Below are 22,166 nucleotides of genomic sequence, written 5' to 3' on the forward strand. Positions count from 1 at the left end.
GGTGGGGGGGGGGCACAGCTGGAGAGCGAAGCGTGGTTATGAATGCATGAAAAATGATTACCGCACAAGGGCTGCATCTTAGCATTCTGCTAGCGGCAACCCCTACAGGAGACGGTGAAGGCTGCCGGTGTTCTGTGGCTATGTGTGCAGCACCAGCACCAGACAGCCAGTGGCAGCAGCCCCTTCTCCTCCCCAGTGCAGGACGAGCCAGAGGACACCGGGAGGGTAATTGCAGGAGAGACTCGACGGGGGGTTGGGGGTTGGGGGGGCGCCACGCTTGACCCCCATGGGCAGGGGTGATGAGGCTGGCACCAGGGAGGAGTGCTGCGCCAGCCAGCCAGCCAGCGAGGGAGTGGACGAGCCAGTCCCAATCCACAACAATTATTGACAGGCAGCTGTGGCAGAGTCGGTTGGAAAGGGAGGTCAAAGAGCCCGCGAGACAAATGGCGAAGCGCGTTTAATTCAGTGCTCATCTCTCCGCCACCGAGAGCCCCTTTTCTCATGGAAAGAAGGTGGCCGGGGCAGGGAGGGGATGAGGACAATTACCGCCTTAGCCGCAGCCGCAGCCCATCCTGACAGCCAAATGAAAGAATGGAAATAACCACCATTTTGGAAAAAAAGATTGAGAGAGAATGAGTGTGTGGAGGGGATCATCGCCAATATCTTTTCTCAAAGAGGAAGAGAGTGCATAGGAAATGAAGTGGTCTATTCAGCACAAGGCCACACAATAGGGCCCTCGTGTGTGTACGCTCCAGGGCTAAGCTTTCTATCTTTTTATTTTTTTTTAAAAGATAGAGAAAATTCGACTTCTTTGTGCCGCTTAGTGCAGAAAGATGTCTGTCAAGCTGCTTTTTCAAGAAAACGAAGCACTATGCATCCAATAATATGACACTGGTGTGCAAATGAATGCTATATTTCTTTGAGGTGATCATGAAATAGTATTTACCGTGAAAGTGAAATATCTATAAGGAAAAACAATATTTGTCTTACATCCACTGGAGATAACTTTGATTTGCTCAAGAAACACATTCACCTGAAACAACTTAATAGACAGAATGGACCCTTTGCTTTGCTTGTTGCCTGTCAATGAAATTAGGGCCCAACGTGTTAAATCCCTACTCAGCATATGGGGTACAGCCTAAGGTATCAGAGAAATGATTACTTCCACCATGTTTTTGTGCGCTTTTGTATGGGTCGAAGGGAACACATTATTCCTCCACGGCACACACACAAAAACACACACGTCTACAGATTACCCATCCTGGGCCCGGATCACTCTCAGCAGTAGTCCACCCCGAGCTCCTTGTTCCTTCTCCCAGGCAGAATGAGAGTGTTTGTGCCTGGAGCATGGAGCATGGCAGTGAGCGTACCTCAGCAGCAGGTGTGAGCCCTCACCCTCCCAGCCCTCCCTCAGGCCTGAGAGTCTCCAGTACCAGGCCATTACTCAGCACCACTCACAGATCGGTTCATCACCAGCCTCCGATAACATGGCCGCCAGCTGCTGGAGCACCGCTCTGCTCAGGAAAATCCATTGCTGTTTATCAGAGACGCTCTGACTAATGAAAGGTAAGGCTATAATGTCTGGACACTCTGAAGAGGTGTTCCAGACACAACAAAAGGATAAAAATAGCTCCGGATTGCGTCTGGGGTAGACAACACTGCAGGGGAGAAAGGGACACGTAGAGGAACAGAAGTCCATGAGAGGGGGGGCAAAGAGAGGGGAAAAGAGAGAGAGGCGGCAGGAGGGAGGGAGAGAGAGAGTGAAGGGAGAGAGGGAGAGAAAGCTAGAGAGAGTGAGTGAGTAAGAGATAGAGAAATTAATTTGTGAGGTGGCAGAATTTGCCAGCCCCAGGGTGTGACCCAGCTGGAGGCGTGTGTGGCATATGTCAGTACGTGTCCCCGTGGAAATCAGACTGACCCGACTACACATCAGGCTCAACAGAATCGAATCCCCTCCACAGGCTCCTGTGGCGACCGCTGAGTGACAGCATCTCTGCTTTCAAAGCAGTTCTCCTTAACTGTCGTTCACAACAATCACTACGCAGAACCACACACTCATTCATTCTCCGAATCGGGCCGATGATCACTAAGTGATATGTATTGCGTAAATCACTCACACAGTGTAAACCTCATACCGTCTGCATATATACTCATAATGAAAAACATTCCTTACTGATGTGCTTTCTGTGTTGTTTTATCTAGATGAAAACAAACTCTAGTCTTTCATGATGAAGACAGACACAAAGGCAGATTTTCAAAGCATCTTTGCTTAACCAAACCCCCCCCCCCCCCCCCCCCCCCCCCCACGGATACTGTCTGTGCGTGGGAGGCAATTGTTTCACTCTGCTGTCAGCGCTTTTGGTGAAGACTTTACAGAGATTCAGCTGTTTCAGGCCCCACACTTCCATTCCCTCAGCCATGAGTGGAGCACATCTCAGCCACTCCAAGTTTCTCACTCGCCAGATGAGCGTGTTAATGAGTTCACACCTAAGGCTTATCAACAGAAAAAAGTGCCCCTATCTAGGAAACATCTTTGCTCTTCCAAGCATGCTTTCACATGCAACATCAAAATGCAGAGAAAAGACCCCAAATATGCTGATCAATTCCCCCCACACACAGACACACCACTTTCTTTCTGTTCTCAAAAGCTACAACAAACCAAAAAAAGGCTATGAGGTCAGTTTGTCTTCAAAGCCAGCCTACAGAGACGACAGAGACCATACCTCAGTACACACAGTACTGACTGCTCATCCTCAAACACTCCTACAGCCCGTGCCCTCCCCTCCTGTTCTTGCCGGGGGTATCTTTCATCATTAGATGCCGGCCACGGGGGCCGTGGGGGTCGGGATGAAGAACCAGTGTCCCAGCCTGCCGCGTAATTAAATGTCTGCTGGACAGGGACACGAGCTGGGGAAGGTGATGAGTGCTTGGCTGCCTGCTCCAGGACAGAGAAATATGGTGCGCCGCTCAAAACAATAAGCCGAACGGAGACTCCTTTAAGTAAAACCAGAGATGGAAGGAGAGATTAGCCTACAGGGATACGGTCACAGAATACCCAATGCTGCCCTCTGATCCACTTTGCTGTAAAGTCAACTGTCAAGACACGAGAACGTTTCAACAGAGAGGGGGGAAAACAGAAAATGTTTTGAGTCCTGTACAACGCAGGGTGCATTGCGATGTTTGTACCAACGTATATTTGTATTGTGGCTATGGTCAAACTCAAAGCTCTTTGATCAGGCCAGCCTACTGAATTGTTTGTCCCTTCTCTTCATATTACAAAATTTGCAAAGTGGTCGCACTCGTCAGCTTCAAACATTCCATTTAAAATGTCCACAAATCCGTAGTGTTTGTTCCCGGAGGCGGCGGACGGTAATCCTGGAAATAGGTTTCTTGTGACAGCTGAGACGAACATTGCAGCTGAGTTAGCAGCCTCTTCAACCACCCTATTAGAGAACAACTCTCACGCAAACAAAGCCTGTTCATTTTATCAGTATCCAAATGGATTACACCAGACAGGGCCTACAGCCCACAAGGCTTCACGACACTGAGTTTGTGTACCATGAAAAGCACAAGAGCAATAAAAAGAGTTGAAATAAAAGGAAATACAGAAAACACGTGCTTTTGTATTACATAAATCCCCTATTAGTATCCACATATCATGATTCTTCTTGTTTTGGAATGACTAATCACATCAACAACGTCAATAATACAGTCATGACACCTACATTGTTATCCTGAAGTACTTCATCACCATGCCTTGAGAATAATATACGTTATAATTGTTTCTCGCTATGCTTAACATAGAAGCGTGAACACCTGGATATCTTAAGCACCTCCTCAGATATATCAAATTAACCAAGTAATTGTTATCATGCCTTATTTAAGATGGATTAAAAACAGCTGTCACTGGGGAGTGTTAGCCAACATTCTAAAAGCTCCACTTTTCCACCCAGCAGTTACAATAGTCAACTAGCCTTTATACCGGTAAAGTGGGCAAATGCATTTCAAATTCTATCAGCAAAAGTGAAATTGCTCTTGACATTCATGTCTAAAATATCTCAAGAGAGCATTTTATTTCTAATACATTTCCCTGCAACCAAAGCCCAGCCTCCCATCTGCTTTGATAATAGGGCTGCCTTTTCTAACGGGCACAAACATGAAAATGCAGTGGCAAAATGAGCATTTTTCAAGCAAACACAATTACAAGGCAATTTGCAAGAGTGCTGTGTGGAGCAATCAAGCATCACTCTTGTCAAAAGTTGGACTGAGATGAGGAAAAGAAGCATTCGTGTTCGTATTCTGATGTGATTTTCTTTTCCTCTCCCATTCATCGAAAAAAAAATCTTTTCCCCCTCCATCTGTGTCATAGCGGGTTAGATTACCAGTTAGATGCTCCATGGGTTGGACGGATGGGACATGACAAACAGACATGGCGCCACACGGATGAGGCTGGAGCAGACAGGGACATTCTTCCTGTCCTGTGCCTCAAACTCGAGGGGACACAGGGAGGACTGAGATGAATGGCTGCTTGAGACACATCAGTTCAGCCAGCCTTTCTGTGTCAATAGGAAAGGATAACGCAGGGACACCAAGTCCCTCTTCACAGATCTCCCATCAGGACCATTTGGACCTGGAGTTAGGCATGCCAGATTAGGATGGTCAATGAAACCCTGCAGGAGGGAATCTCACAAGGAGGAAGGGTTAAGCAGCCCTTGGCAATCAAACCGAAAGAGTCACACAAATGAATGAATCAATGAAGAACTGATCCAATGACTGAATGAATGTGCAAAATAACTTAATGTGTGTGTGTGTGTGTATGTGTGTGTGTGTGTGTGTGTGTGTGTGTGTGTGTGTGTCTGTGTGTGTGTGTGTGCATGTGTGTGTGTTTTGAGAAGTAGCTGCACTCACAGCACAGGGTGTTAATAAAGAGCACATCAGCATGTTCTCACACATGTGAGATCCATTCTCCTCCAGGTTCCATACGGCTGGTGATAAAACGAGCAAAGCCGCCGCCGCCGTCTTACCCAATTGGCTCAGTAATTTTCCAAAGGTCAGCAGGGCTGCACTGTAATTCAATATTCTCATAGTGGTGTATTAAGCACATATTTAAATCAGCCAAGGTGGGACACCGGGTGAATACCGAGGCCAGCGGAAACAACGGGACTGAACATACCAGGAGCTGCTGAGGAGTGTTAGTTATTCATGAGGGGTAGTACAAGGATCCGCTGCATCAGCACCGCCATCGCCATAGAGATGGGGAGAAGCGATGATGCCAAGTGAGAATTGTGATGTAGAATTGGATTTTTTTTTTTAAAGAGTTTTCGCAAAGACTATGTGATGAGTTGTCACTGAGGCTGGTCAAATAGGATAGGGACATTGTTCTTTTTGAAAAGAGCACGTTCGCCTGAATTAGTTTGGGTCTGTGCCATTCAATAAAGATGTGCAGAAAAACAAGTCAAGTTTCCAGTGCCTGTGACTCTTAATGGCTTTCAAAGTCTGTAGTCTAACTGTCACTAATGATACTGGTCTAATCTTTCCAGATAATGAGGCATCTGAAGTTGCAGAGGAGGACGTCTGAATTCTCTCTCTCGCTGGAATTTCTGACATAAAATGTCATGCTGACTCAGGTCATTATTTATTTCCAGGAGGTTACCATTTTTACAGTCTGGATATAATTTAGATTTATTTCACACACACCCTCGATGTGCTATTGACAGCTAAGAGTCAGTTTCATTTGATTTAGGACACTTCATACATGCACTTATCTGAAATCTATCAGACATACAGTGTGTTGTACACATTACAACAGATGAAAAAAGACTAGATTATTCATGCAGAAATCAATTACACTTCAAATCACACTTTAAAGTAAAGAATGGATTAGTTTGCATGGCATAGATGTGTTGATACAAAACTACAATACAAATGTAGATTCATTTATTTGCACTGTGAAATCCACACATTATCGAAACTTTAACTTTTAAGGCAGCAAATTCATCCCTTTCTCCTTTGTGCTACTTGACAGGCATAGTGAAAGCCACTCCAATGACTAAATCAGTTCAATGCTGCCCAGCCCTTTTACACTCCAGTAAATGGCAAAATGGCAAGAAGTGGATGGCTGTTCTATTCAAAATTGAAAGAGATGGAGGCTTCATGATAGGTTAGCCTATGTGTAACCTCAATCTCCATCCAATAACCATGTCCATTTCCCACAATAGAACCGCCACTCGCTCCAATGAATAACTTTCCGATGTCGGCAATTGAGTGCTAGAATAGCCAATAAACAGCTTTGCGAGCGCTTTAGAAGAATTCAGAGCCACGAGGACCAAAAGCCTCCGCCAACCTACAGGTCAGCAAATGCATGTTAATAGTGCATGAACAATCCATATCCATCCTCACGCTTTCAGTATTTACCATCTACTCATTCTTACACACTGTATTCATCTCACGTGTTATTTAGAAAAATGAAAAATAATAGACGCAATGCTCTGAAAAAGGAGGCAAAGACAGCCATCTGTTCGCTCTGCTTTGAAGCTACGATACACCACAGGAACAGACGCTCTCTGTCACTTAAGATGAAAGTTTGAAACTGTTCTGACAGACTCTTCTTGACTTCTGAAAGGGAGCACCCTCTGGTGCATATTAGTCCTAGCCAGCTCTGTTTCAAACGTTAAATGCAGCAAACAACTGAGACATGTGCATCTTCTATGGTATCATGGTGAATTAATTCATCTTCTATGGGATCTTGGTGAATGAATACATCTTCTATGATATCATGGTGGCTGAATACATCTTCTATGGTATCAGGTGGATGAATGCATCTTCCATGGTATCTTGGTCATCATTGGTTTATGCCACCAATAGAAACATTTTCATTTATGGGACTTGGACCCTCAGTCAGTCGTTTGTTTTTGCAAGTGTGTGCGTGTGTGTGTGTGTGTGTGTGCGTGTGCGTGTGCGTGTGCGTGTGCGTGTGCGTGTGTGTGTGTGTGTGCGTGTGCGTGTGCGTGCGTGTGCATGCGCATGTTGTTTTGCTGTGAAGACCCCCCAAACCGTAGACAAAGCCCGTCGGGGTTGCACAGCAACAGAGGAGGTGCGGTGAATTGGACCTGAGACCCTTGCAGAGGATCAAACCTCATTCATTACTGCCGCAACATCGAGCTCTGGCTAATATCAGGGCCCCACACAAGGGACCGCGGCTCCTTCCCTCCCTCCGCCCGCCTGTGAGCCAAATTACACCCAGCTCCACCTGCACGCAGCCACAGAACAGTACAGCAGACGGGGGAGAGGATGGAGGGAGGGCAGGCAACAGAGCCCAAGCTGACAAGTAAATTGCTTCCAGGATGGTGGGGAAAGGGGGAGTCAAGGTAAATGAAAATAGAGCAAAATCCGAAGGGAAAGGAGGCGAATGAGAGAGCGATTGCAGCGGAGAGAGGGATGAAGAGAAGGAGGACGCAGAAGAAGCTGAGAGGAATGGTGATGTAGAAGAGAGAGTGCAGAAAGCCGGGGTGAGAGTGTCAGTGTGAGATCCATCACGCTGTCGGGGTTAGAATTTGGTGTGAGATAGGGGCCTGGGAGTGACAAATGATGCAAGCGTAGGGGTGAACTCAGAGATGTGAATTACAGGCTTGAGAATCAGACAGCTGTGGATGGCAATCACCCAGACCCAGTTTTTGTCAGATTTCTTTTCCAACTGATGCAGGACCCTTGTATGTTGTTAATGTGTATAGGTAACTGTGACATCAGCTTCATATAAAGCAAGGATATCCCTGATCATGAAATATATCCTCTGTTGAGTAATTCAATTGATGACATTCCTATGCATTTTCATCAATTTCTTTCTTTTAAAGTTAGGAAAACCAGTGTCAGCAATGCAGACAGACAGACAGACAGACAGACAGAAAATTTTGGACAGACAGGTTTCTGAAGACTTGGCTGAATGGTCTCAAGACAGGCCTGGATCACGAATTTGTTTGTTTGTCTTGTCGGTTTGAATAGTATGCTGATTTTATGTGGATCAGCAACTTGAGAATAGGGAACAATCAGGTACTAAATATCAATTTATGATTCATCACAGAGCTTGTCAGGGCTAAGTCTTGTGTCCAGTACAGCCAGAGTTAGTTTGAAAGAGGACATGTGTAGCAGTCAAAATCAACTCTTACCTGGGACTACAGGTGCTTCCAAAGGCTCTGAGCGGGAGAGTCGAAGTAAGGTGACGATTATGAAGGATGTGGCACCTGACCATACGAAATGCATGATGTTCACTGTCCTGGCATCCCTATTGATTGGTGCTTCTAGGGGTCAGTCTAAGAGAGGGAGAGAGGGAGAGAGGGAGAGAGAGAGAGAGACAGAGAGAGAGAGAGAGAGAGAGAAGTTGCCAAGAAAGCATGGAAAAGAGAAAGAGAGTAGGACAGACAGACAAAGGGAGAGAAAAAGAGAGAGAGTAATTAATCATGCCGAATTCAATTCATTAATGATCTGAGAGCCAAAAGCGGCATGAAACAGTTTTCATTTCTACTTTGCAAAGTTCCCACACTCCCGGAGACTTTCATAGGCCTTGAGTTATTGCATTTTGTATTTCCGCACTCAGAGAATCATCTGCAGCACGACTAAATATCATTCACATGAGATTTCACGGCCATATCTCAACCCTAAATATTGCAATACCTATAACACTTTCAAACAAAACTAAACATGCGCATAATAAAACTATAAACACTTCACTATTTAATGGCGGCTTTTTATGCCTGGTGCCACTGCAGAAGTAAACATCTCATATAAAACTCTACCCCCCACCGGCTTATGGAACTTGGAGCGTTAGTCAGAAGGAAAAGGACCCCAGATTGTATGCATCGGAGACAGAAGGAAGGTCACTGTGGGACAATGGACGATGGACAACACCCACTGCTAAGGACAGACCACCCGAGATGAAAGGTAGTGGGATCAGCACACAGCAAAGCAAGCCGCCATCTGAGCGGGACGAGCGAAGCCGTCTGTGACGCGAGTGTGGAGATCAGTCAGACCGAACAGCCATCTGCAAAGCAACCTGTTCCCAACCCAGCCGGGCTTTTTCACTATAGTTCAGCTACACTTTCTTCCCACTCTCCATCCCTTTATCCGTCTCTCCATCTTCTCTCGCTCTACCCCCCTGTGTGCCTGGCACTCCTATATTCATCTGGCTGGTGTGTGTATTCGTATGGGCTTGAAATCATCTTTGACACAAGGGGCCTCTATTTGCATTGCTCTGCCTTTTTTCAGCTGATCTTTAAATACACTCCGACCAGACAATTCACTAATTGAGGCCGAAAGATAAATGTGAGAATAATATTGATTTATCCACAGCTTTAAGAATCTGTGCCGTGTGTTTTCCTGTCTGGGTCCGTTGTCCAACAAGATGTCACAGCTGCTGAAAAGCTGGATGGAGAAGCAGTATATCGCCATTATTACAAAATCAATGGGACTGGAGGCCATGCCGAAGAAAGGATATAAAGTGCTGTATGATTGCAATGGAGGAGTTTTTCACCTTGATCAATGCGCGAGAGAGTGTACAAAGACTTGTAGCTGTGTTCCTTTTTGAAACAAAATTCACAGAAAAATGAACGTCGCAGATGTCCTCTGAGCAACTGCCTTTGATGCAATTGCTTTTCTCTAATGCTCCCTTTCAATCTTTGTGACACGCACACGCACACACACACACACACACACACACACACACACACACACACACACACACACACACACACACACACACACATCCTCCTGTCCTTTTCTGTGTGACTGAAACATGTTTACTGGCGAGAGAGCTGTGGCTTGCAAACTGCTTGCAAAAGAGCTTCTCCTCCTTTCTTATCGGCCGGAGCACAGCAAACACTTCCTTTCGCTTTCGCCCGTTTCTGGGCACCAGGACATAGCAGGCCTCTACCAAACACACCGCCGCCGCCACCACCACCGCATCTGCCTATCAGATTTGAGTCCAGGGCCGCTCCCCACCACTTCTCTATGTTATCACTCCCACTCATTTATTCATTGTCAGCGCGGCCCAATAAAATTATGTATTGTGCACCAGCACAATTGCGCAATTTGTATGCAATGATGACAGATGCATTCCACACTGAGGGGACTGGGGAAGTAGCGTGGGGTTTGAGGCGCGCGCGGGGGGGGGGGCGTATCTGCTCTCCCTCTCTTCCATGATGAGGAAGGAGACCCTCAGCTCCACACCCTTTTCCCCATCTCAGGTGAGAGCGAGTGGAGGGGGAGGAGATTGAATTTTGTCCCTGAAAATTGGGACTGATAAGAGACCCGTCCCCCTCTCTCTCTGGCAATCTGATAAATACCCAATTAGCAGGAAGGAGATGTCAGTGGTGGTGGTGGTGGTGGTGTGTGTGTGTGTGTGTGTGTCTGTGTGTGTGTGTGTGTGTGTGTGTGTGGGTGTGTGTGTGTGTGTGTGATGGTGGTTGCGGTGGGGAGACAGAGAAGTGGTCTCCTCACCCATCACATCAGACAGAGGAGCAGGGAGGAGGAGCAGTCCTGCCCCGTTCCCACAGCAGCCATTATTATTCCATTGCTTTTGATTAATGAAAGGGCCGAATTGAGATAATGGAAGATTTATTTGTAACGCCGCCGCGAGCTCACCCGCGCAAACATAAAGCCAATCAATGCAGCCGCTGAAGGGAGCACAATAACAAACGCAGTCGCCCCCACGGCCTCAATGAGATCAATGCAAATGTGGTGACCTTTCTCAAATGTATTTGTCATCTGATGGCCATTTCTGGAAGCAGGCTTTATGCATAAGTAATATTACCACTCCAGGCTGGCTGATTGGCGTACAAGGAAGATCTCCTTTTTATCCGGTCCTATTAGTCTCCTTTCCCCTGTCCCTCTCTCCTACGTCTGCATTCAATTATTCTGGCTGGATAGTTGAGAAAGCTTTACACTTGTGTGACTATATACTTTCTTCAACATAGCATATCACAAGCTTCCCACATCATGAACAGATGAACTGATTTGAAGACATTGTAGCTACATGGTGGTATATGGCAGGGATGTATTTTGAGCTTTCTTTTCTTTTATGATTTATTTCTGAGGCCACAAGGACTTCCAAAGTCAGTTGCCTATTCAGTATCACGGTGCACTGCAAAGACATCAGGGATCTGATAAGATGTTTTATGACACTGAGATCATGAACAACATGGCCTAACTCTAATGCAGGTTACTGTGTTAAAGTTGGGTATTAGGTGATAAGGAGAAGCCCAGAGCCTTGGAGAGAGCACTGAACTTGATATTACCTCTACCTCCAGCCCTCTCTCCTCTTAATCCTCTCCCTTTATCCCCACCTCAATGCCTCTGGAGCCACCCGGGAGAGAGGAGAAGGGAAGGGAGGGTAGACAAAGGAGGAAGCGAGAGAGGGTGTGTGTGAGTGTGTGTGTGTGTATGTGTGTATGTGTGTTTGTGTGAGAGAGGGAGAGAGAGAGAGAGAGAGAGAGAGAGAGTGAGAATAGTTATTTATATGGTTGAAATAAAGAGGGGTGATTTGTGATTCAGAAGAAGAAAGAAGGAAAAGCTCCCGTTTAGAATTACCTACAGCTATAACCTTTGGATTGGAAAAAAAGAGTAGTGCCCAATGCTTTTATGATACAAATGTAGGAAAGGGGGAAAACACATTTGTCAGGTAGAGTAGGAGAGTCTGGCATCGCTCTTCTCCTTTTGTCCACTTCCCCTATAGAGTCTTAGATAGCGGTGAGCCGAAGTAGGAGAGATGCAATTAAAGTGGCTGCTGGCCGGCTTTGAGAGACAGCACAATAGCTGGAGGACAATGCAAATGACTTATTTTACATATAAAACACTTCTGAATGCCATATTTTTCCTTTTGCCTTCTCTTCCTTTCTTTAATCTCTTCTCACTCCTTGGCCCTCCTCCACCTCTGCAAACGAGCACCCGATCTAAAGGCAGCCCGACAACAACCACAGCATATCCGTCAGTGAAAATGCATTCAAGCTGACAACAGAACATACTGTACTGGGTGTGCAAATCAATTTCCATAGCCTGTAGTATTATGACTAGAGTATTGCTGTAATCCCATATCAGTATTTGAAGCATCAGTATGTTGAGATCCAGCAGCAGAGGGAGAGAGAGAGAGAGTGTGAGAGAGAGAGTGAGAGAGAGACAGAGAGAGAAAGAGAGGGAGAGAGAGAGAAAGAGTGAGAGAGAGAGGGGGGAGAAGAGAAGGGCAGTGCAGTGCTATGGCACCCTCTGCTTGATGAATCATCAGCTCCAGTTCAGTGGCGTGGCAAATCTGCCCCTCACGCAGCACGGCCATTAAATAAACAACGCTGAGCACGGAGCGAGGGGGCGAGGGGCCGCCGTCATTATGCATGGCGAGCAGAGGGCAGAGACAGGTGGAGACGGAGAGGTGAGACGAGCATGAGCACAAGGGGAGATCCTCAGAGAGAGAGAGAGAGAGAGAGAGAGAGAGAGAGGGAGAGAGTGGGAGACAGAGAGAGAGAGAGGGAGAGAGAAGGAGCCCTCTGTGTGTTTGAACCATGCTACCTCAAAAGCATGTTGTCACTCACTGACAAAATGGACAAGAAGGGAGCGAGAACGAAAGAAAGAAAGTAGAAAGAAAGAAGAATCGGTGTGGGAATGAAAACATGCGCATATACAGAGGAGTACATCACCCGCTCCACTTCATTACAATAAAAGGATTAACCTGCTGTACCTCAGGAAGAATGATGGAGAGTGGATAGAAGGAGGTGGCAAGAGGGTGACAGAGAAAGATAGAGAGTCTGCGTGTGTGTGTGTGTGTGTGTGTGTGTGTGTGAGAGAGAGAGAGAGAGAGGTCTGGAGGAAACACTCGGGTTGAACTGTCCTTCCCCATTAGGGTGGAGCAGTCCCCACCTCTAGGCTGCCGTCTCCCCACTAATCATCTAGCAGTCACCTGTGCCTGAGGGGCTGAGGACCACAGCTGCCCTGCAGGGGCCTAAACGCACACACACACACACACACACACACACACACACACACACACACACACACACACACACACACACAGCTGCCCTGCAGGGGCCTAAACGCAGTGATTACGCCCCACCGGGAAAGATCTGGCACCTGCCACCTCCTCTAAAGCAAGCCCCTGTCCCTTTGTGTAAATGGCTGGGGTGCTCAGAGCTTCAAGGCCCTGTGCTTCAAGTAAACAGCAGCAGACCTCAGCGTTGTGCTGTGTGTGTGTGTGTGTGTGTATGTGTGTGTGTGTGTGTGTGTGTGTGTGTATTAAAAATTAATAATATGCTCTGTACACAATCATCAGGCTTTTAATTTTCACTCCGGCCCTGGCAGAGTATAGCACACATTATGCAAAAGAGGAGTAATTAGTGAATATTTTGCTCCCATATTAATTGACAACACCTCTTAGGAGATTGTTGATGTCGGCGTTTAAACCGACGGGTTTAGTCTCAGGTGTAATGACCTTACAGCCCAGGCCTCTCGTTAAACGAAAGCTGAGACGTGGATATTAATCAAAATTAAAACAAATTAAAAGCGTGTGGGGGAGTGATGGGGGTGGGGGGGTTGGGGAGCCTACTCTGGCGTGACGAGGGAGATGGGCGCGGTCACCCCGAGAGATCTGACTCCATTATCCATCATCATGCCGACGCCATCGCCAAGAAATTAAAAGCTGATTATTTCCTGTTGGGGGCAGAGGGAAGTGCTTGCCCCCCCCAGTTATCGGTGATGGATTAGGGGGTCAGTGCATTGCACTCAGTGGACCTGTCCCAGCTGACTGCCAGGAGTGGGAATAAAAAACACAACGCTGAAAGTGCCTGGCCAATCAAGACGCCGATCTGAAAATTCATTTTGCTAAAAGGCTGGCCTTGCTGAAGAGAGAGTCAGAGTGAGAGAGTGAGAGAGAGAGAGAGAGGAAGAGAGAGAGAGAGAGAGAGAGCGAGAGAGGGGAGAATTGCACAGCACTCGAGATGAATCGACTTGACTGAAAGACTGTGGACGTCAGCTGCGGCGATGTTGCAGGTCAAAACTTCCCCAAACGAGGACATGTCACTCCCTGTTTGAACACTGAACTTGTTCTGTAAACCAGGTCGACTCGTTTTAACCATGTCGAGCAGTCACAAGTCACGTGTAGAGGGGTGTCGGCTGGATCTAATGGAGGTCAGCCTCATGAGAAATATCACATACATATCCAGTTACCACTTCCTTCCAGAGAAAGCCAAGAATATCGCAATCAGGCTTTCCTTCTTTAGAGCGCAGGTGGCAGGGCCCTGGGAGGGAGATGGGGAGGAAAAGATTTCGCATTACCACTCCATTCTCCCACGTCCACACCATTCTCAGAGAGTCGCCATCATTTGGAACAGGAGCAGTGCAATTTGTCCGCTTTGATTGGATGGAAGGCTTGGCCCTTTGAGAACAAAAAAAAGGCATGGGGGGGAGGGGGGTCTGGGTTCCCTTTGTGTCCTTTTTTTTTATTGTGACCTCCATATGTCAGAAGTCCGTCGCACAAACAATGAAGCCGCCTCTGCCCCTGTCGCCGCCGCTGCTGCTGCTGCCACTGCAATCGTTATCTTGTGCCAAGATCAACGCCAATATCGCGCCCGACCATCACACCTCTAATTATGAAAGTTGCTTTGTAAGCACGGAGATTACGCAATGTTAATTAGTCACAGCCACCGTGGAGGACACGTGTCAAAATGCTCCTCGCCATTGTGTGCCGCAACAAAAGAGGCGCTTGGCACGGGCATTTTGGCTGCCGGCTGATGCCACTGAGGGAGAATGGCATCGGTCCCAGGCGGCCATCTTTGAAATGAGCTTGCTCCCGCAGTTAAACTCCAGCCATTAATAACAGTGCTAATCCTTTTAAATACATCATACTTAACCGTATCATTTGACATTAACCAATATGCCCATATGTAAGGGTTGAAATGGATAACCCAACATCCCATAAACCCGCGGCGCTCATTAGTCAGCCTCTGACTGGGCACCATCAATTGTTGTTAGCCAGGGCTAAGTGTTGAGGATTTGTCATGTGGGAGCAGCCCTGCTGGGCTCAGAGAGCGGCCCACTCCTGGTCACTGGGAGTGTTTTGACAGTCACCCCCAACCTGCCATTATCTCCCATGCTGGTGTCCTTGTCTCCTCGTCACTCTTCTCAAGGTCATGGGTTTACTGAGGAGATCCTCTGCTGTCTAACTCTTGGACAAAGGGATCGAGTTCATGATGTAGCAACCTACTATCTCTCCATCATTCTCCTCTCCTCCCTCTCTCCTTTATTCTCTCGCTCTCCGTTCTCCTTTAGGTGACCTACTCACAGGCAATCATCTTTAATTAGTCACATCATTACAGTCAGCACAAATGACTGCTAGGATGGCACTTTAGATGGAGAACGCCAACAGGCAAGTGTCACAGAGAGCCTGGCCAAGTGTTTGTGTTTGTGTGTGAGAGGCTGTGCGTATGTATGCACATTTGTGTGAGTGTGTGTGTCTGCGTGTGTGTGTGTGTGTGTGTGTGTGTATATGTTTGTGAGTCTGTGAGTGAGAGAGAAAGAGAGAAAAAGAGAACGTAAGTGGAGTACACGTGAGTTTCTGTGTGTTTGTGTGTGTGTGTGTGTGTGTGTGTGTGTGTGTGTGTGCACATGAGCTAGATGTATCTCTTGCATAGTGGAGTCCTTCGGGGACCTTGAATGACGGATGAAGTTTTTCAGGTGAACAGCACACACACACGCGCACACACACACACACACACACACACACACACACACACACACACACACACACACTCTGCCTCATCTCTCATCCCTCACTCTCACACCCATCCTCGATGGAGCAGCAGCACAGCACATCCCCTCAACCCCCCCCCCCCCTGTCCCTGTCGCCCCCCCCCCCCCCCCCCCCCCCCCCCCCCCCCCTTCATACAATCTCCTCCACCACAGCTACACACATGCTGGGGATTGCACTCCATTCTCATTAGTCACCATAGACAACAGCCTAACTGATGTGTACTCACTGCTGAGTACTGCATAGGAATAAAATAAGTTTCCCAGTGTTGGGTGGGCATTAATCATGACACAGCGTTGCACACTGCAGGCCCACTCTTGCAAATGAATTCTCAGGGAATAATAACTTTAGGCAGTATTTTAGGCAGAGCTGGCTCGGAGACACCCTGGAGCCTGGGAGCGTGATGAGATTTCAAACCCCAGAGGGAAATAGAATCGGACTATTCGGCTTAACGGTGGGTTTCGGTTCCACTTGCTGGAGGACCGTGCTGAAGCCACCTCTGTCAGTGATGAATCCGCCAACCTCTGCACGGCTCTGTGGTTAAAGTGTTTGATAAGCCGGCTACGAACTGGCATGCCTTTGATATATGGACGCTGCGTCATGTCCATGTCATATTTCTAATACAAACCTGATATCTAGGCTAACTTAAAGCTGGTGTGTTGAGTGTTCTGTTTACTTGCTGGGGCGCTCTCAACTAGCGTATTTTCATATACAGGGAAAGGGGTAGGGGTCACATTGGCTCCAAAAGTGTTTAATGACTGGCAAATTTACCTCACCACAGGTAATAGTTCTATCAAAACCTCTCTCATTTTTCACTTTTTATCCTCTGTCTCCTTGGTCCTCTGGTATCTTATTTCCACACCTCCCCTTCCCAAATGTATTCATTATTCATCATTTGCTCAACAAATTATATTAGCCATCTTGCTTTTCGGCATATTGAACAGCACACCGTCTGGGTTCTTATACTGTTTATTTTCACCAAGGCCAAACCTGATATTTATAATACCCCCCACACCAAACACACACACTGGCCTGTGCAGCAGAAATATTGACTGTGGCTTAAACATCACTGAGGCTGCTGTGACTCTTCAGCAGACATATTGACTGTGCTTTAAGCCTTTCCTGGGTGACTTTGTACCAGGGCACGGTGCTTACTTGTGCTAAATAAGAAACTTGGTTAAGTAGCATTTTTTTTTTTACCTCTGACGAATGCTGTTGTTCACCATCAAAACAGGATATGTTAAACCATTAAGAGAGATTACAGAGCATGGTGATCCAAACAGCACATGACATGCTAACAGGGGAAAAAATACAACTTGCATATACCAGCCAATTGAATCAGAAAACCTGCTGTTAACACATGTCAGTTGTACAACACTACAACATATCTACAACGCAGAGTGTATTCAGAGCAATTCAACAGTAACGCACATTCTTGTTAAACTTCGGCCTTACATTACAAGAGCCAGCCATGTCCCAGTGCACACGTGAAACACCAGCAGAACCCACTGGGGGATCCGTCATCACAGAACCGGTGCGGATGCTGAGCAGAGGTTGACAGACATGATCACCGTTCCGACAGGCTAGATCATCACTCCGCCAGGATTTCCACCGCGTTCGCCTAATTCAGCGGGGGATATGTGATGTCGCGACTAGATTTGGCTCAGCGCTGCCAATTACGGCTTCTGCACACGCGTGGTGCAATTAACCAGACTGTCTGATTCACACTTGTGTGAAATGTATTCATGCCGACCAGATTACAAAAATGCTGCCTTCAACTAATTAGCCAGTACCTCACATGAGTTTAATGGGGTTTAATGCATTATAATGAAACCAAATCCTGGAGATTACACACTGCTCATGGGCTTTGCTTAATTAGAAAGGTAGGAATGGTGAACACACAGAGTCGTTTGCCAAAGTGGTGAAACAAATACAACCTCATCCTGTGTTCAACCTCGAAAAACATATCTGGAAAATGTTCATGAAAATGTGCATTTTTGTCTCTGCGTGCGTAGGCCTATGTGTGTGTGTGTGTGTGTATGAGTGAGTGAGTGTATATATTTATGTGCACTTGTATGCATTGTTGAATTCTCTCAAAATTTAGATTTTTCTCTCTCTCTCTCTCTTTCTCTCTCTCTCTCTGTCTCTCTCTCTCATAGACCCACCCACCCACCCACACACACACACACACACACAACACCACACACCCACCCACCCACCCACACACAACACCACACACCCACCCACCCACACACACACAACACCACACACCCACCCACACAACGCCACACACGGACGCTCTCTCTCTCTTGTTGTTTGCAAGCCACTTGTCCAACCAGAGCCACTAATGGATAGAACTGTCAAACATTTTCCCTCGATATAATTATTTCTGATACATTACAGAAGAGCGACATTCACAGATTTACAACGCTGTAGTTATCAGGACCAGAGCAGGCAAGCCGCTTTGCAGCAAACACACACACACACACACACACACACACACACACACACACACACACACACACACAGCTGAATATTCATGCTGGAGAGAGCGGAGAGGACTTTGGCTCTTGACAGCATTAACTTTCCACTCAGGCGCAGCATTAGCATAGAGGAGCTTATTACAGTAGTGCGGGTATCATGCCAGGGCTGTAATTAATTCAGCACGTTTCTACAGGAAAATACTCTGGCCCCTAATTTCTCGTCAAGATTTTAGAGGATAAATCAGAAAAGCCCTGTCTGTGTCCCGCTGAGACAAAAGCCCCAGAAACTCTGAAGAGCTTCTCTCCTCTCCAGTGAAGAAGAAGGGAGCGGAAGGACAGAGCTGTACTTATTACAGATAATTATGCAAGAATGCACAAACATAGCACACACAAATGCCCACTAGCACACGTGCGCGCACACGCACGCACACACACACACACACACACACACACACACACACACACACACACACACACACACACACACACACACACACACACACACACACAGATGCATACACAGATGAATACAAAGGACGATGGAGAAGAGCATTGGTCCAACTACTCACAACAGTAAAGGTATGTGTGATTAACTCTGATGGACGAGGAAGAGTGGGTCCACCCTTTAACTGCAATCACGAAGCCCACAGTGAGAGAGCAGCAGGGGTGCCTCTCTTCAACGGAGATTGTTTATGTACCTCCCGGAGTGCTCTTAAATCATTACTTTTACATTTGTAACTGTGGTAGTGCCAGTGGCAAAGACTGTGCTCAGGTTAAAACACAAGTTGAGAGCTCTGTACAGAAGAAAAGAGGAGAAGGGAGGCGGAAATAGAAGGTAAAGGTTCTATTTGATAGATAAGCCAGATAACATCCGCAGCTGTCTGCAGGACCTGATGGTATGCAGGTGCAACAGCAGAGGTCAAAGCACTATCATTAACGCAGAATTATGATCACCTTGTCATCTGAAACCTAGTGACAATCCTCCCCATCCCTCACACTCACTCTCTCAAACTCACTTTCTCACTCTCACACTCACTCTCTCACTCTCACTGTCTCACACTTACTCTCTCCCATTTCGTTTTTTTAAGAGAAACCGTATTCCATGCTTTTATGCAGTATGTGTGGCTAAGACCTTTATTTGCTGTTTTGCACATGCTTTTGTTCAGCGTAATGAACATTTTTTAATAGAGACTTCTTATTTTTGTTTTAAAATATGTACAGAAATGAAAACTCAGTTATCTCTCTCCCTCACACACACACACACACACACACACACACACGCACACACACACACACACACACACACGCCATGGAAATGGATGCAAAAGAAGTCCTGTGGAGCCCCCTGATTCACACTGCTGGCTCTCACTTAGCAGGGAAGGCTTTAAGGAAGGCGCACAACACAATTATATAGAACGACCAACGTTTATCCGTGAAAACTCTTTCACTTTACACATTCTTTCAGTTTGTTTCTTCATTGTCTCAAAGAAGAACTGAAAGTGTTGTTGACGCACAGAGAAAATGACTGCCGGTGAATTGTGCTGGAATGAAAAAAAAGAAAACGAATTTCCTACTGTGGCTGAAGTGCTACTTTTCATTTCAAAAGTTCTCATCATCTTCAGCTTTTCATATCTGACACCAAAGAACAACACAAACCCGTTACTCGAGGCAAAACGGTCTGAAACTACAGTGATTACATACCCCATTCTCTACACTCTAGGGTGAGAAGTCAGGAGGCACTGGATGATTACGCTGGTTTGAATCATCTTTAAAAGCTTATGTGAGGATGACTATGATGTGGGTAGTCACACAAAGAGTTATGGGAGATATTAAAGGCCATTAAAAGGCCCATGGAGCTGAAGAGGGAAAAGAACAGAGAGGCCGTGATTGCTCCATCAAAGACAAGACCCAGCTTACCCGTAGTTATACTCCTCCATGTCAAACAACACAACAGGTGAGGAGGTGGAGAGCAGAGGACAATCTATTCTCTTCTATCTTTTGCTTTATTCTTTTGGGAGAAGTTGAACAACTTTTGGGGTTTTTGTTTTTTTGCCAGAGAGATCTTTTTTTACCCACTCAATACCTTCCACTCTGCTGCCTTTAAAAATGCAATGTCTAAATCAAAGTGATATTTCATAACAAAGTTCTCTGAATGGTAAGAATTGCTATTGATAAAGGTACTGTTAAAATGCAGTTTGATTGATTTCTCAGCAAGTTTGAGGCATCACATGAAACAGGACAAGTTTCAAAGGCACTGAAGTTTGACTGAGTATCTAATCACAGTGAGAGGCCATTTTAAATGATATAATTTATGTTATGTCCTGGGTCAAATCCTATTGCAGAAACACAGCATTGCAGCACATAACAACTCTAATACAAACTTTTCTGGTCTGTGACTGTAGGATACCCTCTCAGACTATCCTTTCTAGATGGCTTTCTAACAGGGTCTATAACAGCATGGATGGAACAAAAACCTCAGTTTTGTTAATGACTATTTTCTGCTGAATGTAGTGTTGCGATTCCTTTCTTGCATTCAGCATACTGCATGAAAAAGAACTACATCCAATCGATGTACATATCAAACATATTCGGTCCCTATTTCACCCTACACACTTCACTTTATAAATATGATCACACAAACCACACATATAGTGTCAGTTCTGCCTTGACTTGATATATGATAGATATCTCTGCCAGGTGATTCTGAATAATCCATTAGGTCATTTCAGTGAGAGCAGAGGTCTAACAGAAATCTGCTACAGCTGCTATTAGCCAGAGGCCCTGAGAAAACAGACAGAGAGAGAGAGCGGCAGAAAGAGAGAGAGGCGGTGGAGGAGAGAGAGAAAGAGAGAGAGTCATCCGTCTTAGTTACGCAGCAGTCGGGCCCTGTGACAGACATGGAGACGGGCGGAGGCCAGGTCCTCGGCATCCCCCCTCCGTTGTTATGATATTACATTAAAGAAACTAATAGAGCGCGGCAGGAAGTATGGGAGATATCACAGAGGATGGAGAGGGGAGGGAGAGAGAGAGCTGGAGTACACATCAGGAATGTGGCCTGGGGGGTGGGTGGTGATGTTGGAGGTGTAGTGTGTGGGAGGGGGGGGTTTTGAGGTATTGGGTGGAGGAAGGGGGGGGGGGGGGGGGCAAGGGGCTGGTCGGTGTTTTTTACTGGACGCCAAGGTTAGTAATGACTTGACTCCCCGCACAGCTGTTGGGGGTCCGACCTTTGGCTCTGCTCATCAGGTTGGGGGGAAAGTAGAGTGTATTTCTGTCTGTCTCTGTGTGTGTGTGTGTGTGTGTGTGTGTGTGTCTGTGCAAGTGTGTCTGTGCAAGGGTGTGAGTGTGTGTCTGTGTGTGTGTGTGTGTGTGTCTGTGCAAGTGTGTGTGTGTGTGTTTGTGTGTGTATGTGTGTGTGTGTGTGTGTGTGTATGTGTGTGTTTGTGCAAGTGTGTCTGTGCAAGTGTGTCTGTGTGAGTGTGTCTGTGCAAGGGTGTGAGTGTGTGTGAGTATGTGTCTGTGTGTGTGTGTGTCTGTGCAAGTGTGTGTGTGTGAGTGTGTGCGTGTGTATGTGTGTGTGTGTGTGTGTGTGTGTGTGTGTGTGTGTGTGAGGTTGCTGTGCTGTCAGCGTCGCCAGTCCTGCTTGGAGTCTCATCCAACCAGCCGCTTCAAAGTGTTTACAGAGGCGCCACTCACACCCCATCCCCCCACATCTCTGGGGAGGGAAGGCGCCGTGGCGATGGGGGAATAATAGCCCCCCTGTCAAAGCTCAGGGGGACAGAGGGGGACTGATGGACACTAGTGGGAATTAAAGCCACACTCCAAGATGGACCCTGTCATGCTCACAAAGAATCTGGGGAACATGACAGATAGAGAGAGGAAGAGAGAGAGAGAGAGAGAGAGAGAGGGGG

At 46.7% G+C, this 22,166-nt stretch overlaps 1 protein-coding gene across 1 annotated transcript in view; it reads right to left on the minus strand.

Annotated features, from left to right (window-relative positions):
- Positions 1 to 22,166, minus strand: part of robo1 (roundabout, axon guidance receptor, homolog 1 (Drosophila)) — a 264,703-nt gene that overhangs the window by 233,694 nt on the left and 8,843 nt on the right. The window contains exon 2 of the mRNA XM_042708700.1: positions 8,163 to 8,306. Within this exon, the coding sequence (XP_042564634.1) occupies positions 8,163 to 8,256 (94 nt within the window). The 5' untranslated portion in view covers positions 8,257 to 8,306. The remainder of the gene's footprint in view (positions 1 to 8,162; positions 8,307 to 22,166) is intronic.

The sequence above is a fragment of the Clupea harengus genome, chromosome 9 (genome assembly GCF_900700415.2).
Source record: "Clupea harengus chromosome 9, Ch_v2.0.2, whole genome shotgun sequence".
Classification (NCBI taxonomy): Eukaryota; Metazoa; Chordata; class Actinopteri; order Clupeiformes; family Clupeidae; genus Clupea; species Clupea harengus.